Here is an 18,662-nt window from a genome sequence, read left to right on the forward strand (position 1 = left end):
CCTTTGCAGAACTGGCCAGGCACACTATAAATTCACCCTACCCTTCATGTGAACTGCAGAAACCTCGGAGACACCTGGAGCAGCAGTGTTTCTTCCTGTACAGAACAAGGTACTGTAATGATTTCTAGATACCATTTATTTCACACATTCTTGGATGATGTTGCTTTGTTGACAAATGCATAGCAAAACAGGAAACCATCTAATACTGGGGAAAGTAATTAAATAAGATTGCACAGGCATAGTCTAGAAGGGGGAAGTCTTAAAAATATGCAGGAAGAGCAATTTATTGTTCAGAGTTCTATAATTTCTAGGGCTCATTGACTAGCATATATATCATAGCAGAGTAAGAACCACAATGTTTGCTTAAGTCAGCTAAGTTGTTCCTGTGCTCTTAGTGCTTAGAATTATCAGATCAGCTCCTGGTATGCAAGCTACTTGGGGGACAAACTGTCTTTATTCTAGGGCCATCTTATATCAACCAGAAAATCTCCTAGTCTCTGTCTAGAGCTCTCAGCTAAACCTGAAAGACAAATGACAAATAGCAGCATTTGTGGGCTACTGAATACAGAAACTTTGTCCTGCAGAAGTACTGGGAAGCTAGGACCTGGACTACCACTGTAAGACAGAGCTTAGGACACTTTTGAAAGTCAAAAAGGTAATTCAGGATGCTTAGCATGCAACAGCTGGGGCGGTGCTTCCTCAAGCATAGGAAGGAATCTTTGTCCTCATCTAAATGAATAATTTGACTTTATTGTTACCAGACTATTTGTTCACTACAGCAATGAGCATCAAAACACTCTTGCACAAACTGAAGCATAAAATCTGTCATAAGGGAGAGCTTCTCCATATTTTCTAGTCCAGGCACTGGTGAGTAACATTATCAACTGTTACTCCAAGATGCTGTAAAGGACAGTGCAGCAAATGGTGAACAAATAGGAAACAAGATTGGAGGCTGGTTTATCCCTAAAAATGGTGGCTAGTGCCATCAGTGAAATATGGACATGGACAGGACATGCTAAACTTTATATGACTTTATTATAATTAATCCTCCTCATTCTTCATATAGATAATTTTAGAAAGCCTTTAAATCACAAAAGGAAGTTCAAAAAGTGAAGAGAAACTTGCAGTCATAATTAGTTGTTTGTTAATAGCATATTTTCTCCCTTTCTTTGCAGCTTCAGAACAATGGATGCTTTAAATAAAGCAAACACAAGCTTTGCTCTCGACTTTTTCAAACAGCAGTGTCAGGAAGATGGTGACAAGAATATTTTGTTCTCCCCTTCAAGTATTTCATCTGCCCTGGCTACGGTTTATTTGGGAGCCAAAGGTAACACTGCAGATCAAATGGCAAAGGTGAGTGTGGGCTTCAAAAAGTAGATGTCTGAAAGGGTAGGTCTCTTGGAATAATGTCCTCCATGACAGAATTTTACTGTGATGGAAGAGAGGAAAGCCATAGATGTGTAGAGTTTTGATTAGAGTGATTTTTGTACTTATGCCAGCTCCCATTTTACCCCTGATGTGCTTTGCAATGAATAGACCAGTTCTCCACTTGTGCAGATCAACTCTACTCTAGCCTCTGCAAATAGGACCCTAAGAAATGACAGAAGTGGCACTGGTGACATTGTCACCTTTTAAATTTCACCAGCAGAAACAAGGGATTTTTATCCCAAAGCTCAGTAACTTGAGCACTCACCAGGGAGTAGGAGATTTGGATTCTTCTTCTACTCTGCCACAGAAAATTCGCACAGAAAAGGACTCTCCCTTATAGTTATAAGTTTTACACTTTGCTAAACATAAATCCACATCTCCAAGACTAGAGAAGAAACAAGTTGAGACTACAACCCTTTCTTTGGGATGTATATTTTATTGGCAAAATCACTGACTGAATTCACTAAGTTGCACTTCTTCAGAGCTCATGGTTTCAGCACGTGACAGCAATGACAGCCCCAATGCACGGTTACCTAACACCTAATGCAGTCACCTACCTCCTATCGTAGGAGGTGATCCTTATGAATTTGCATCTGCTAAGGCAGAAGTTGTCCTACCTGCTAGGGCAGTGATGTAACTCCTGATATATAGCAGAAAAGAGAGCCAGTAGGGTAAAAAAGAAAGGAGCGATCTTCTGTAAGGATGAAGGGAAAACAAAACAAAAGGCACAGCTCTTCTCAAAAATGTTTCAAGGTTGATCGTGCCCCTTTGTAGCCTGGGTAAGGTGAACAAGACCAGAGAAAGGGATTTAAGGCATGAAACTGCCTGGACAATTTTCAGGCTTTCTAACACATATGCACGCTCCATTTAGACTTCTGCTTTGATAGGCTCCATCTGGAGATAATTGGCTCTTCCTAAGGCATAAGTCCAAGCAGGCAGATTTCTCTGTAAGGACTAGGTATGTAAGAGTTTTGCGTTGCAGCCCTCAGCTTACTGTACACAAGCCATTTTGTACACATGAGCCTCAAGACTTAACCAAAGATTTTATATTCAGAAAGGCCTGAATAAAATCTGAGCTTGACTCTCCAGTTCCCATGACATCACTGAAAATTTTAACAGAAATGGCAAATTTTCTATTGATCCATTTATTATTGCTTTTTCCACTACAGGTACTTCACTTTAACAAAGTTGAAGGAGCCAAAAATGTCACCACAACGATAAGAATGCAAGTCTATTCTAGAACAGAAGACAGTCTATTAAATCGATGTGCATGTTTCCAGAAGGTACCTCACCCAAGATAGTGATCAAGCTATGGGCATGGTCACATCTTTTCTTGCTCGTGTTTTCCTTCCACATTTGCATTTGCTTACGTTTGCTTTCCTCAGATTTAGTGTACACAATTAACTGGTACAACATCCTGTGATACCTTCACCTAATGCAACATTTATTACATGCTTCCCCTTTTTAGGCAGAATTGCAAAAACTAATCTCAAATTTGCAAAATTTAACATTTGATGTTATCATTGTCTATCAATAGATCTCTTGTTCTTTCTCTCTTAGCTTTGAGGGCAGATTTCTTTCCCAAATTATTACTGTTTGAAAGCTAGCACACTTCCTACCTTAGAGAGCTAATCCCAAGGATTAGCTGCCCTTCCACACATTTGATTGCATCATTAAGACAGTAAAGCCAAAACATTAACTCTTCCAAGCTACCTATGCTTGATATGTTTCAGAAATTAGTCTCCATTTCAATTGAGCAGTTAACAAAATAAATTTACATATTGGGATTTCCCGAAGTAGACCAGTTGCCTGCAATAAATCTTAGAGAGATGGGAATAATTATATTCCTGAAATATTTCTTTGCCATACTGGCAAGCATCTTGTCCCAAAGTATATGTAATCGAACATAGCAAAGAAATACAGAAAAGCAAATGTAATCCCTCTGAGGGAAAAAAGCTCTTTTTCCTCGCTGACAATTCAACCAGGGTGGTGTCAAGCTCTTCTCCTTGTTCTTTCCCATCATCCTTATTTGTTGTGGTAGTGAGCCATTTCCCTGCAGTCTGCCCACAAAACCCCAACTCCTATGAGTTTTGATGAGTGGCCACTTGGTTCTCCATCCCATGGCCAAATCCTGTGGTGGGAAGATTTATTTTAGGGGTTATGTCAACATCTCATTGGCACTGCATGAACAGGAGAGGGGTTGTTGCTCATGAGTAATGCTTGTCCTAATTGTAAGAATTACAGAGTGCTATGGGTAGCACTATGTGTAGTGCTACGGGTTCGAACAGTTTAGAGATTTAAGTGTCTGATCATGCCTCTGATTCTGAATCAATAACAAGGTGAATACAGCACAGGTGCAGACTTTTAGGTTACTAATTCACAGTTTATCTTCCTTGAGCTCATTTGAGAGTCTGAGCCATCATTCATTTAATACTGTTGTTACTTTAATATAATTAACCTACTGCAATTACTGAAACATTAAGAAAACCCAACAAAACAAAATAAAAAACCCCAAACAAACCACAAAATTTTAAGAGAGAGATTAAGAAATTAAGGGCAAACCTTCCATGTAACACCCTTGACTTTCATAAATGAAAGGAGTGACAGAGCCAAATCTTTATGCATTGTTTAACAATTACTCTCCTTTTTTGGATATCCTAAGTTTTATAATCTTCACTTATAAATCCTCAAATATTTTACATAGTTCAGGCTCTTAAGACTTACATTGTGTACCATATTTGCCTGCAACTTTAAAATTATTCTTTTAATACTGACAAGTTTAGAGTACCTCTTCTGTTGTGATACAGGTAACAGATCATCTGAAGAGAAATACTTTACTTGGAGCTGTATAAAAGAAAAAATTGTGAATTTTTAACTATTTTACACAACAGATAAATAACATTTTTTTTCTTTATTCAAGAAAGAAATTGGCAAATCAGATAATATCCATACTGGATTTAAAGCACTAAACTTTGAAATCAATCAACCTACTGAAAATTACCTGCTTAAAAGTGTCAACCAGTTATATGGAGAAAAATCATTGCCTTTCAGTAAGGTAAGTCTTTTATTCAGATTATGCAGTGCCAGTTAACCTTCATAATCTCTCTATGACAATATAAACCACATACTTTTAAATATTTTCACTACATTTGCAAATCATGTTATTATCCTTGACATAAGTGTTTTCTATGAGACTTTTCCTGAGACTTTGGACACTAAAATTTTAGTTTTATGGGATGTGTATCTAATCTAAGAATCATTTGCAGATGTAGTTAGACAAGAACATTTAAATTGAGCATTTCCACTAAAAAAATACATTGCTCCTTTGAGAAAACACCATGCTTTTGTCCATGCAATTTTTATCTCTGGCTGTAGTAGCACTCATATTGTAAAAGAACAAGCCTAATACCAGTGTCTCTCTTGTACTGCAGGAATACTTACACTTAGCCAAGAAATATTACAATGCAGAGCCACAATCAGTTGACTTTGTGGGAGCAGCAGATGAAATCAGAAGAGAGATCAATTCCAATGTTGAACAACAGACTGAAGGTAAGTTCCAGCCTCTCCTCTCCAAATCAAAAAGAAGCCATTTTGCTTTCTCTGTACCCAAGGGGCTGATGGCAGGTAAACCATTAACCTCAGAAAGGTAAATAAGATCACTTTTCCTAAAGTACTCATCTAGTTACAAGGCCTTACTAAAATTAGTGTCCTCCATCTGAATGTGGGAGAAATATGGCTTGTTCTTCTTTGTAATTCAAGATTAGCCCAATATATTTGCGAATAATGTCAAAATAGATGGATGCTATGGCAGCACTTATAATTTCCCTGGCTTATAACCACAGGAACTGTGCCAACACTTGCACTGAAACAGTAAAAGTACACAGATGTGTGAATGTCCTTCTATTTTCTCTAGGTAAAATCCAAAATCTTCTGCCTTCTGGATCCATAGATTCACTCACCAGGCTAGTCCTGATAAATGCACTCTACTTCAAAGGAAATTGGGCAACAAAGTTTGAAGCTGAAGCTACCAGGCAAAGGCCTTTCAGAATAAACATGGTATGGGAATATGCTGCCCTATATGCTACATTGCAGATGGAGAAAACTGAAAGAGAAATTCCTGTCACGCTTCAAATCCATGCAGCATAATAGTTACTTCATTTAAAGCATACAGTATACAGTATATTTTCTTCACCACACCTTCAGCACTAAGGCTGCACACACATAGTAGGCCCTGAGCCACAAGTAAAATTGTCAGAAGCTGACTTGAAAAAAGCTTCCATCCTCTGATAGCAGGAAAAACAAAGAGGTGAACAAAACTGTATGGTTTAGTTCTTTACATATTTATTTTTAGCCATACAACAAATCAGAGTGAAATACAGCTTCCCATAATGGGAGTCATCTGAGACAGCTCAGATAGCTTGTCATGCCTTCAAGTGCCTTTCCAGAAGACCAGGGGTCCTCTGAAGATCCTGTGTCCTAGCCATAAGGATATCTCAGACACACTGGGCAGCTTGTAGAGTAAATACAATAATCATCCACTGTGCTATTTTAACTCAGTCCTTTAGTGTTTAGAGTACAAATGGAAACCATTTAATTTGATTTGTTGCAGCATACAACTAAACCAGTGCCGATGATGCACCTGAGTGACAAATTTAACTTAAGCTACGTAGAATCAGTCCAGGCTGATGTTCTTGAGCTTCCATACGTCAATAATGACCTCAGCATGTTTATCCTGCTACCAAGTGACCTCACCGGCTTACAAAAGGTAAAACAACTGAGAGCATAAATCATCTGAGAAAATAAGAGTTTCATTAACTTACTTTATGCATGTGTGAGGTAAAAGACCAGGCTGCAGTCATGTTTCTAGGAAGGAGGGCACTGATCAAGCTCAAGGTAAAGCAAATCTCAAATTTGGTCTAGTACTGTGAACCTAAACCTCTTGAAGCTCAGACTAGATTTCTTACTCTTGGAAGCTAGCACATCTGTGCTTTCCAGTGTTGATCAGTCCTGGAAACAAGTAACCCAAACCCATAAAATTGCTCCTCTTCCTGCCCAACAAAAATGAGGACAGCCAGCCAGCCCTGCTGAGATCCACTCTCTGTACTGATTTAGACATTAGATATGATTTCATTCTGAAAAAAACCCCACCAAAATTGGGCAGCCTCTGCTACTTTTCAGGATGTCCAGAACTGATATGTATGGACACTGCCACCTTCTGTAAAAAGACTGATTATGCCTTTGGATAACAAACTCTTAAAAAATTCTCATTTATAGGGTGTTCTGTGAGAGGAAAAAAAAAAGCTCTTTTCAATAAATTCTAAAATGCAGGGAAGACAGAAATGGGAACAGAAAATCAACCTATTGTAACCCTGCTATATTCCCTGACAAATATTGAAAACAGTTCAAATACTGTGTTGACCAACCATAAGCAACATTGTTGTTCAGTCAAAAAGATTTCCAAACTGGCGTTTCCCTACTATTTTCTTGTACATTTACGACAGCTTGAAAAGCCCTCCATTTAAGAAATGAGAAGAACATTCTGTAATTTTCTAATTCTCTTTTTACTAACTGCAGCTGGAAAGAGAATTGACTTTTGAAAATTTGTCTTCATGGACCAACCCAGAACTAATGGAGGAAATGAAAATGGAGGTTTATCTGCCAAGGTTTACGTTGGAAGAGAAATACGACCTCAAATCCACTTTGAGCAGGATGGGGATACAAGATGCCTTCACAGAAGGCCAAGCTGATTTCACAGGAATGTCAAAGGACGGTGATTTGTTTTTGTCACAAGTTTTTCACAAGTGTTACCTGGAAGTCAATGAAGAAGGCACAGAGGCAGCAGCTGCCAGTTCAGCATCACTGGCATCAAGAAGTCTTGGTGCTACTGTTATTTTTGTGGCAGATCACCCTTTCCTCTTCTTTATCAGGCACAACAAGACCAAGACTATCCTCTTCTTGGGAAGATTCTCTTCCCCCTAGAAACTCAACAATTACTAAACAGGTTATTGCAACAACAATAATGAGCAAAATACACACCATGAAGAGCATCTCAATAGTCTGTGCACTTCTTAAGTTTCCTTTACTGTTGACAAATCTCTCAATGTTAGAAGAGAGCATATATTAAAAATAACCATGAATTCATGCCTCTGGCTCATTTTCCTGTCCAAAGAACCTGAAAATGCTAGCTTTACCCTATAAGTACCAGACTGTGCATGGAACAATATTGCTGTGTCTTTTCAGTACTTTCTGAACCAGAACTGCCACCATTCAGAACAGGTTGAGTTGATCTAAACAAGTAATTTTCAATATATGTGTTTTGGTACCTAAGAAGAAAAGAAAATCTTCCTCCAGAATGCTGCTCCATCTCTATTAGTTTCAGCTCACTATGCTGATCCCTGCAGGAGGGCTACCTCACCCACATTCTTCTCAGTTTTTTTACCAACTTTGTGGCCTGGCAGAGCTGATAATGAAATAAACCTGCAAAATCCTCTGTATTCCTCGTACTGATGCTTCTTTTTTTTTTTTGCATGAAAAGAGGCTAACGCAAGTACTTTCTAATCTCTGGCCCACAGCAATTGGAAAATATTGAATAACACTATAGAACTGGAGGAAAATAAAACCTTGAAACCTTCTCCTTTGTAACCTTCCATCCATACAATACTGTTTCCAGCCTAGCACTGCACTGCTTTGCTCTCACTTTGCTTTACCACTTATTCCGCTGGTTTGAGGCAAGATCAAATGGGAGAATTAAGTCTAATTTAATACACGTAATACGTACTCCCTAAGTGCTTTCAGGAAGATGACATGCGAAATCCCCCAGGTCGTATTTATTCCTGTCACAGCTCTTTCTCCTAAGAAAGTGTTCTAATCAGTCTTGCATGTTTGCTGCAAGTGCTCCTGACTACCTGAATTCACAACAGAGAACAAAGGACTGGTGTTCTTAATGGACTTGCACACACCAACAGCATCTTACTAGAAACACATCTTCTTGGGACAGCAAGACTCCCTTTTCCTGGCAGAGAAGAGACTGTTGACTGTCACTGAGTCTTTTCTCTTTTCTTTCAAGTGCTCAACTGCTTCCAGGGTTCCTTCTGGTTCTATTTCCAAAGGAGAAGGAGCATAGAAAAAATGTCATGAAGCAAGTACTTTACATTACCCCTATACCACCCCAGCAGCACTGCCTTCTGTCTGTCTCAGTTGTGAAACATGACACAGGATCCCCATGAATTCAGGTCTAATTCTGCCTCGCTTTACTAGTACAAGAGCTTCGTGTCCTCATGGATAATCATCTTAAGCACTTCCCAATGTATCTTGAGAATAAAGACAGGAAAGCCAGACCTGGGAGGCCAATGAAAAACAAAATCATGACAACATGCAAACAAACTCACAGGCCTTTAAAGTCAATGGAAATGTGAGTCACCTTTTCTCTCTCCTTCAAATATTTGAAGCACGATTGCAAAGATGACAATCTTAATGTCCTCTTCTCATTGCCAGGTCATTACAGTGGCAATAGCCACAACGCTTGAAGGGTGAGTTGTATATTAGGGAACAACCTTTTTCCAAGGTGAGCAGCCATGAACTGGAGAAGGTTACTCAGAAACATAATGTAATCTCCATCCTTGGAAGGGCTTTGGCTAACCTTATCTACTGGTGGCCCTGCTCCCAGCAGGAGATTGACTTCTGGATGCCTCTTTCAATTAATACGTGATTTTTTTCTCTCCTGTCAAAAGCCACTCTGCCTTGCCATCTCTCTTTCTCATCCTGCCTGGCATCCTTGCATGTTGACTAGCAAAGGCAGCTAGCTTGCTCACATTCAGCATACTTCTTTGGGACTTGGAAGTCTCCTGGCTTGGGCTTTCCTACCACCTAACCATTCAGCTTACCTTTCAGCTATCCAGATTTCTTGAGGACTTGCTCATCATACTAAAACCAACACTTGTGTAATTTCTGGCATTTCTCCACTGCCTTGCACAACATTGATTTCTGCCGTTTTTTAGAATTCTTAACCCACTCTGTTCCTGTAATCAGGCTTGCAGCAAAATGCTTAGCACACAATTTCCTTCCCTTCCTTCACCTTCCTCTGTCCTCCAGTTGGTCTCACAGTAGTTGCCACCACCTTCTTCTTTCACCACTGTCTCTCTTCTGGGACTGTAGAGTGACAACTACAGTGCCATGTTTCCCTCCACTGTCTGTTTTCACTCCAACCTTGCTCAAGCCCTCCCAGTGTGGTTGTTTCAATTCTTGTCCTCCTTTACTACATGTAAGTACTGTGCAGTAACTCAGTGTTTTGCAGTGTTTCTCTCAAATGATTCCCATGCATGGTTGCAATGAGGTTTCTTCACCAACACAACCAGTGGGGTGTCCATCCTTTACCCTCTGCATGGTCCTTCATGGCTTTGGGTCTATGTTATTAATGATCTTCAACTTGAAGCTGGACAACCAGCGTCTAATTCAATCACTAAGCTTGGTGTTTTATGCTGATGTACTGAATTGGAAACACAGGAGTCACAGCTGCACAAAACCAGAGAGAAGAATCAGGCCTTCAATATCTGCTTAAATCCAGAAAAAAAAAAAAAGTATTGTGTAACCTTTTTGCTAGTCACTTATTTTAAACAACAGACTTGTTTTCTCCACAACACCAGAAAACCTTTGGAATGGGTGACCTGCTCTGCTATCCTGTTGTTACTATTGTGGTGTAACAACAGAGCTGAGACTTTAACTCCATTGTACTTTTGAAATGTCTAAAACTGAAAAGTGACAAGGTTAACAAAGAGGCCAAAATTATGCAAGACCTTTTGGGGATAGAAAAGAGCTTTGGGTAGAAGGAAACAACATGGATGTAGGGGAGAAGGAAAGGGAGGGGCAAGTAGTACTATATTTCTTAATTTAAAAATTGCTTAACACACAAACGCAGAACCTGACTGAAGACAAGACCTAAGTCTTCTCTCTCACAGGATCAGAGGTAAATATTTAAACTAAAATATTTAAACTTTGAGTAGTAACTTCTACAATGTTTTTAAAAAGCAATCTGTGCCATGCATGACTGTATAGATAAAGTATAATATACCAGTGTTATAGTGCATAATTCTCGCCTCGTGTTTTCCTAAATGTTGACCATTAGACAAAATAAATCTTGAGCCTAAGGAAAACTGCTAATTTGGGGCAGAATTGATTACAAGAAGGAAAGTTTTCTTAGGGCAGTGACTGTCTTTCAATTAAAATCTTCAGTTCAATAAAGGAGTTCCATATTTCAGGTGAAGGCACATTAAGGAGGAGACATTAGCAGACAACAGAGAAATTTCCATCCTGATGCTCTCTTGGTTGTGTTCTCCAAGGGGAGAAAATCACTCAGTGGTCCAGATGTGGTACTGACAGGATACTGGCTGCCAGAAGAACTGTAGTGGTTTGGCAACCAAACACTTGATAAATATCTGTAGACTTCAGAGATTGCTCCACTGTTTCTGATGCTCCATTCCATAGATACAAATATTAATAACAACAACAACAAAATCAACATTTTTGGTCTCCTGAGTGGAAAACGACATGAGGCAGGTACTACTGGGCAGATATCCTAAAGTCTGGAGTACTTATAACCTCCACTCATCTGCCAGTTTCTGAGGAAAATAAAACTGCTGGAACATGCAGAAGGGGCAGTAGGTACACATAATGAATAAAACTCCATCAATCTAAATGGAAATACCAGCTTTGCTGTTCATGATACTATTCAGAATAGGTAGCTGGCCAGGAAAAGAAAATGAGCCTAAGAATTATGCCTAAATTCTTTCAGAGTATCAACTTTCAATTCTATACAGATCCAAAATGAAGCAGTGGGAAACTCAGACATGTTGTGAATCAATGTATTAAAGATGCATTTACAGTCCCCTGCGAACAATAATTTGATAAATCATTAGTTAAGGATAAAAAGGAAGAAAAATACACAATTTATGAATTGCATATTTTTGAAAACAAAGGCAGAAAGAAACAAGGAGAAAACTGCAGCTCTGTAAAAGAGGACAAATTCATAGTTAGAGGAAAATATTATTTGGCTAACAGAAAAAACTAGAAGAAAATACTGTTCCTAGTAGGTGGCAAACAGTATCTATGTGGAAGATAAATACACAACTATGCTATTAGTTTTTGTTGATGTCAATGCATTGTGTTGCACATGTAACATTTCTCACTAATACATTTTGTGTACAAAATTTTAAACATTCAAACAGTACAATTCTGTCTGTTGCCTCTTTCCAGGCTGTAGCAATGGAAGAGGTCTCCACCTCAGTTGGCAAGTTTACGGTTGATCTTTTCAACAAGCTGAATGAGACCAACAAGGGAAAAAACATTTTCTTTTCCCCTTGGAGCATATCAGCTGCTCTGGCTCTGACATACCTCGGTGCAAAAGGGAATACAGCAACTGAGATGGCAGAGGTAGGTAGCTCTATAAAACATACACCCCATACAATACCTAGCTCCTGTATTAGCTACAAATCTTAGTATTAGAAAAACTTGCCACCATAATGACAAGGAACCCAGGCACATAACAAGTGAATGGCAAATTTTATTAATGTCATAGCACATCACTTTCTTCTTCACTAAGAGAAAGGGTCCTGCTGGTATCACATGCTGAGCACAGAGGTTCTCTGAACCTGACTTCTTCTAAATTATTTGACATCTTCTAATTTATCTTATGATTCCATGACTTGGTCACATATGGGACATTGCCTCTGTGAAGCAAAAAGCTGATGCCAATAGCTCCTAACTAATTGGTAGGAGGCTTGCAGATCCATGCATTCCCCCTCTCTATCTTGGCTGGGGTGCATCCTTCTATCTTGATTTATGCTTTCCTAAACAACTGCCTGACAATCCAACAGGAAAATATGAAGGGTTTTGGTATATCCACAGCCCCAAACCCAATCCTACTTAATGTCACATGGGCACGTTGCTGGCTCAGAAGGAGCTGTCACGCTCAGCACTGCCCAGCACTCTCCTCTGCATCACTGCACTCCTTTTCAGAGGCCTTTGTACCATTATCATGTGGAGAACAATTTGGGCTTGCACAAACACATTCCTGTTGCTGGAAGCAACAGCTGTGGAAGGGAGATCTGCCTTGCAGTGTGCAGACAGAAGCATTGTGTTGATGCTCTGGGAGAGGGACAGAGCTAATCATTGTTATTCTATGGGATTTATGTATACTACAGCTTCAGTATCCCTTTGATTAGTCACCTAAGGAGCAGACAGCACAGCAAGTTATCACAAGGAGTGAAACAAGACAACCATTTGATCCCCATTTGTCTTTAAGTCACACCAGTTCCTCCATGCCTGTTTCTTATCTTTTGAAACTCTGCTTGCAGGTTCTTCATTTTACTCAAGCAGCAGGAGCTGAAGCCTCTTCTTCTGTGGCCAGGCCTTCTCGGGGGAGACCGAAGAGAAGGAAAATGGTATCTATTAGAACTGAAATTCCAAGACAAAGAACTTCCAAATCTAAATGTTCAGATACAGCTTTAGGAGTCCAGTATTTATTGTCTGCACCCCCCTTTAAAGTACAAATGCCCACCATACTTCACAACAGGTTGAAATTAAATTCCTGTCACTCATTCAGACTCTGAGAAGTGTGAAAAGGCAAGTCATTGGGATAGTACGGAAGGTTGCTATATGGTTTGATAGTAAACTTGAAAAAATAATGAGTAAGAAAGGGGAACCCAAATTCCTGTCCCACATACATCACTTAGCATGTTTTGAAAGCTTCATGCAAAAATGCAATTGCTGAATGTTTGGTTTCTTTTTCCAAGGATCCTGAGAACAAGCAAGCTGCAGACATCCATTCTGGCTTCAAAAAGCTCCTGACTGCCATCAACAAACCCAGAAGCACCTACTCGCTGAGAAGTGCCAACCGCATTTACGTGGAAAAAAGCTTCCTATTATTACCTGTAAGTTAAATCTCAGAGAGGAGTAAGAAAAGGTGCAAAAAATATTTCTCATTTTAATTACTTGCCATTAATAGAACAGGTTTGAAGCTGACCCTGAATACTGCAAATGAGAGCTCTGGACTCCAGTGATGAACTTAACTGAAAAATACCAGTCAGTCTGCTCACAGAATTTAAGGATGCATTGCCCTTTGACTGTACTGTAGGGATTCCTTTTCATGCAACATGCCTTTAGTATTGGAAACCCCAATAGAAAAAATTGTAAAAATTAAGCACATCCATGGGAGGCGTGCATCCTTCCTCACTTCTCCAGATAAAACTTGGAACAAATACAGGAAATTTCTGTTCTTCAGTTACTTCTTAATTGTTAACCCACAGTCCAAGAGAGTGCAATAAGGAGAATCCTGCAGTCCTCAAGGCCCAAGAATCTATCAAGTACAAGAGCTAACAACTTCCCTTTGGGACTGAAAAATAGCGTAGTTCTCTAGCACAGAACATTTTTGTTTCTTTTTTGTTATTTTTCAGACATATATACAGCTCAGTAAGAACTACTACAAAGCAGAACCACAGAAGGTTAACTTTAACACAGCACCAGAACAGTCTGGAAAGGAAATCAACGCTTGGGTTGAAAAACAAACTGAGGGTAAGCTGAGCTTAACCCCAACATCTTTGCTCTCCCATTAAGTCGGCCTGCCATTTCCTTTGGGCAGGTGTCCTTGCTTCCCCAATTGTTACTGCAGCAGCTAGGTCGTGCCTTCCAATGTGGATGTGGACAGTGAGCAGAGATCTGGTGGGAGGACAGAGGAAGAGCAGCACATTTAAACAGCTTCAAATACCTGATCCAGACACCAGAGAGCTCCTTGGGGAGATTCCCATTGACTCTGCTGTGCTCTGCATCAGCTGATCCTCCAGTACAACCACTGTCCTGGCACTGCACCCATGCATCACTGGCAGAGTAGACAGAGGGGAAAGATAGCTCTGCCTACCAGTGTGCTCCAGGGTGAGTGGGGATGCCTGCCCAGCTGTGCCATCCTGCACTGGCCAGAGGTGCTGTTCTCCTTCTACCTAGTGCAACCAGCTGGTGAGGCAATATATGGCTTTCTGCTTCTAGCTGCTTGTCACGAAGATGTGACATTCTTGGGGGAAGGAGTAAATCCCTGTCAGTTAGCCAGTAGGACAGCAAACCGCTTTGGAAACGGTAAAGAAATTAACTGATTTATGTTAGGGAGCATTTTAGGGAGCAGGGCACTGAGGACTTTTTACTAAGAAGTTGAACTGAGGGAAAAAATGATCAAAATGTTCACACTGCTGGAATGAAATTTGACTCTTCTGATTTCAAAAGGCAAAATCAAGAATTTGTTGACTACACGAGATGTGTCAAACACCACCGAGCTGATCCTGGTAAATGCAATTTACTTCAAGGCAGAATGGGAAGTGAAATTTCAGGAAGGACGTACAGATCTGCAAGCCTTCCGACTGAGCAAGGTAAGCTCCTCCTGTGTCCTTCTTACTGTAAACAACCTGGTGACAACAGCAGCTGCTGAAGTCATAAGTTTTTTAGGTATCCATGTGGTAACCCTCTGTGAAAAGCTAGTTACAGCAAAATCTGTCAGTGCTCAGCTCACTGAAATAATAAGATGGTCAGGCAAATGTTAATGAGCTCCAGATAACAGCTACTGTTTCCAAAAGTACTACTGTCACTTAGGCTCTTTTTGCAAAAGAGTGTTAAGAATGACTAGATCATAAAAACATGGTTTTGAGAGCCCAGGCTTCATGGACAAGAACTACATGGCATGTCATGGCTGATTAGGGTACCCAGACCTCTGAGGTGTGCAACCTAGCTAGGCACAAACATACCTGACCAAATACAGCTGCAACGGTGTACCCTGAAGTTTTGCATGGTTGGAAGGGACTAGGAGAAATGATAATGGCATGTATCCAGAAGAGATGTTAATGAATTCACATTAAAAGACAAGAACTCTGCGCTTTTTCCACAAACTCTACCTTCTGCCTTCTGATTAACCTGTATACACTGTCTGCTTCCCTGAATGAAGGGACGTAGATGTTAAGGGAGGTTACATACTCCTGACAGGGTGACTGCTAGCCAGGAACTCCCTTCATCATGAGCCCTTTTGCTCTGACACTAGTGTTATCTTCGCTTAAGGGCTGTGACATAAGGAACAATCAGCTGGCCACTTTTTATCAACAGAGAGAGGAGACCACTGAAAAACTGCACAACATTTTTCCTCTTAAACTATAGCTGTTTCTCTGCCACAGTGTTGTAAGGCCATATCCCATGCCTCCTCCATCCCCCTAATCCTTGCAGACATTTCTAACTCTCTTCCTCCCTCCTCTGTTGGCTGTTGTGCATGTTTTTAGGGGGGAAGAGAAAAATCTATCAGTTCAGCCCCCAATGAAATCTTTTGAGACAAACATCAAGATGAACAATATAGTCCAGTCAAGAAAAGCTTTGGAAAATGAATGATAAATTGCTGTTTTAAAAGCTGTTTATAAAAGTTTCTGCTCCCTGCGCTGTACTGAGACATCATCATCCTTCCATTCAAGGAATGATTTCTTACTTTTAAATAAACACTTTACAGAACAAGACCAAGCCAGTAAAGATGATGTACATGAGAAATACATTTCCAGTTCTCATCATGGAAAGAATGAACTTCAAAATGATTGAGTTGCCATATGTGAAACATGAACTCAGCATGTTCATCCTCCTTCCTGATGACATCAAAGACAACAGTACGGGTCTTGAACAGGTAAAAAAACATGATACATCCATTTTGTATTAACACACAGTCATTTAAAAAATAAAAAAAAAGCAGGCTGGCAACCATATCTCCCTTTCTGAGGACATTCTGTCATACTGTTTGACCCCTCCACTAGCTGAGTTAATTTCCTTTGATACTTATCTAATGCCAAGAAAGTTCCTCCACGCTGAGCACCCTTAATTTGATAAGAACTGAAGAGAGTAAACACTGTGCATAATCAGATGCTTAGCTCTTCAACAGCCCCATGACTGACACCCAATCTTACACATTCTTTAAGGGTTAAATCTCACTGCACATTCAGGAGGGTCAGTACTGCACAAGTAGTAACAGCCTCTTCCTAAAATAACAGACCCTTCTGCCCCATGGCCTGGAAGTTTGTTTACCATCTTGTTCTCATTCTGTTTGCCCCCCTTCCCCCCCCCACTTGTCTGCTGTCTGAAAAACCAAGATTTTGGTGAGACTGCATTTGCTATAATAATGAGATCTACCACTGTAGTTACTACAATTCCAAGGTTGTTAAATTCTTGGAGTCTATACCATTCATTGCTTTCCTCCATTTGATCTGAGCTGAACTGTCATGGTGTAGTGCCCAGGACACAGAGTGGCAGTGAAAGACCTTGCTGGAAGACGTTTGTTTCAAAGCTGTCATGGTAATACGTGCAATAATGTTAACACCTGTTTTTATAGAACTGGACCAAACTACATGCCATGCAGCTGTCAATCTCACAGCAATTTTTTTCACATCAAGACTAAATTAAAAGAGAGGAAAGAACTACCTCAGGGAATGGCAGCTGCTCAGTGCCCTCTCTGTCTTCCTTTTGCAATGAATTTGGCAGGGTTGGTGCTCAAAACTTTGCAGTATTTAGACTCAAATATTTGTTGCATACGCTGTCTCTGATAATCAGTAAAATCAGTTTCTATTTCATGCTTTCAGATAAATGTTAAATTTGCTATTTAAAAAAAGTTTAATTCATTACATTGCCATAAAGTTGATTAATTCATAGTTAATTAATTGTTTTTCCCTTGTAAACGTCAAATTCCTTCTCTTTCTTTTAAATGATAGCTGGAAAGAGAACTGACCTATGAGAAGCTGTCCGAATGGACTGATTCCAAGAAGATGACTGAAACTCTTGTGGATCTATACCTACCTAAGTTCAAAATGGAAGAGAGATATGACCTCAGTGATAATTTGGTCAGGATGGGAATGCACAGTGCCTTTAGCCGCAATGCTGATTTCAGTGGAATGACTGAGAAGGGTGTTCTGCAGATCTCCAAAGTTTTTCACAAGTCTTTTGTTGCAGTTGATGAAAAGGGCACTGAAGCAGCTGCTGCTACTGCTGTCCTTATACAGCTAAAAAGTGCACCTGTTGGCCATGTTCTGAAATTTAAGGTTGATCACCCTTTCTTCTTCTTCATCAGACACAACAAATCCAAGAGCATCCTCTTTTTCGGTAGATTCTGCTCTCCCCTAGAATGAATTATTACTTGCTCTCAGACAGCAACCAAGGTTCACTGATCAATTGAAAAATGTGAACTGCAGTGCTAAAATCTCAACCTTAAGCCATATAGCCACCTGTACTGAAAATGTATGTTCTTTTCTTCCCACTCCAATCCCCCTCAAAGAAGGCAGCACGCAGAAACCATCCCGTGCCACCAAAGAATGCCCTTCTACTGCTCGTTTCCATTGTCCTAATGAGACAGCCCTCCACAGAAAACAGAGTGTGGAATTTTGCTCCCTTGTATCAAACCTGCTCTTCTGGTTTTGTTTGAGAGTAAGGTGGAGTCATAAAAGCCCTCTGCACCTAGCTAGATGGCATCATCTAGCCTATGTCAAATGCTGACTTCAAGAGAAGTGCAGCTCATTCTCTTGGCTCTCCCAGAGAGAAAAAAATCCCTAAAAATTATAAAAAAAAAGAACTTGTAGAAATCTGTTTGACCTCTTTTCCTCACTGAGAAGTGAGGAATTTGCATTTCCTTATGTTAATTTCCAATTTAGGACTGTTGGGGATTAACAAAATTTAATACAAATCCAGAATAATCTTAGAAAGCTCCTTACCACCTCCTGTCTCACCACACGTATATAGACACATCACACTTCTCTCCTGCTCCTTCAGCTACTTGAAAAAATTAGGCTTTGAGGAAAAATTGTCCAGCCCTTAACATTTAATTGCTGACTTCTAATCATCTTGCATTTTTTCCTCATTTTTCTAAACTTTGTAGTTTAAAGTTGCTGAGAGTTCCAACCATCAAAAATGCTAAGAAAACTATGAGCAACATGCCTTCTTGCTACCTTTTACTGATATGTAATCTAAATCCTTTAGAATTTAAATCTGCTTCCTCTTTTTAATTTTACTTAATTATACCTGTTTCCTGTCTAATATCTGCACAGCTTCCTTGCTACCTGTGTTATTGACCAATGTTTGATTTGTACCTTATGAGTGCATCTCAGCATAGATATTCGTGGTATTGACAGAAACACCAGTGAAATTTTGATTGATGCTTTACTTGATACTTTTACCATGATCTGCATTTA

General features: G+C 39.8%; 1 protein-coding gene across 3 annotated transcripts; it reads left to right on the top strand.

Moving 5' to 3' along the window:
- Positions 1-18,662, top strand: LOC116797627 (heterochromatin-associated protein MENT-like). 3 transcript variants are annotated; one of them, XM_032709334.1, is made up of 14 exons: positions 1-109; positions 1,176-1,353; positions 2,598-2,711; positions 4,349-4,483; positions 4,860-4,977; positions 5,342-5,484; positions 6,038-6,193; positions 11,677-11,853; positions 12,777-12,863; positions 13,215-13,352; positions 13,875-13,992; positions 14,692-14,834; positions 15,950-16,117; positions 17,193-18,662. In XM_032709334.1, exons 2-14 carry the CDS (start codon positions 1,186-1,188, stop codon positions 17,604-17,606), a joined length of 2,079 nt encoding a protein of 692 aa, XP_032565225.1. In that variant the 5' UTR covers positions 1-109; positions 1,176-1,185; the 3' UTR covers positions 17,607-18,662. The 3 variants fall into 3 exon arrangements, with proteins under 3 accessions (XP_032565225.1, XP_032565233.1, XP_032565244.1); XM_032709342.1 differs by lacking the exons at positions 11,677-11,853; positions 12,777-12,863; positions 13,215-13,352; ... (2 more) ...; positions 15,950-16,117; positions 17,193-18,662 and adding an exon at positions 7,003-8,430; XM_032709353.1 differs by lacking the exons at positions 1-109; positions 1,176-1,353; positions 2,598-2,711; ... (2 more) ...; positions 5,342-5,484; positions 6,038-6,193 and adding an exon at positions 10,331-10,390.

The sequence above is a fragment of the Chiroxiphia lanceolata genome, chromosome 1 (assembly GCF_009829145.1).
Source record: "Chiroxiphia lanceolata isolate bChiLan1 chromosome 1, bChiLan1.pri, whole genome shotgun sequence".
NCBI classification, from domain to species: Eukaryota; Metazoa; Chordata; class Aves; order Passeriformes; family Pipridae; genus Chiroxiphia; species Chiroxiphia lanceolata.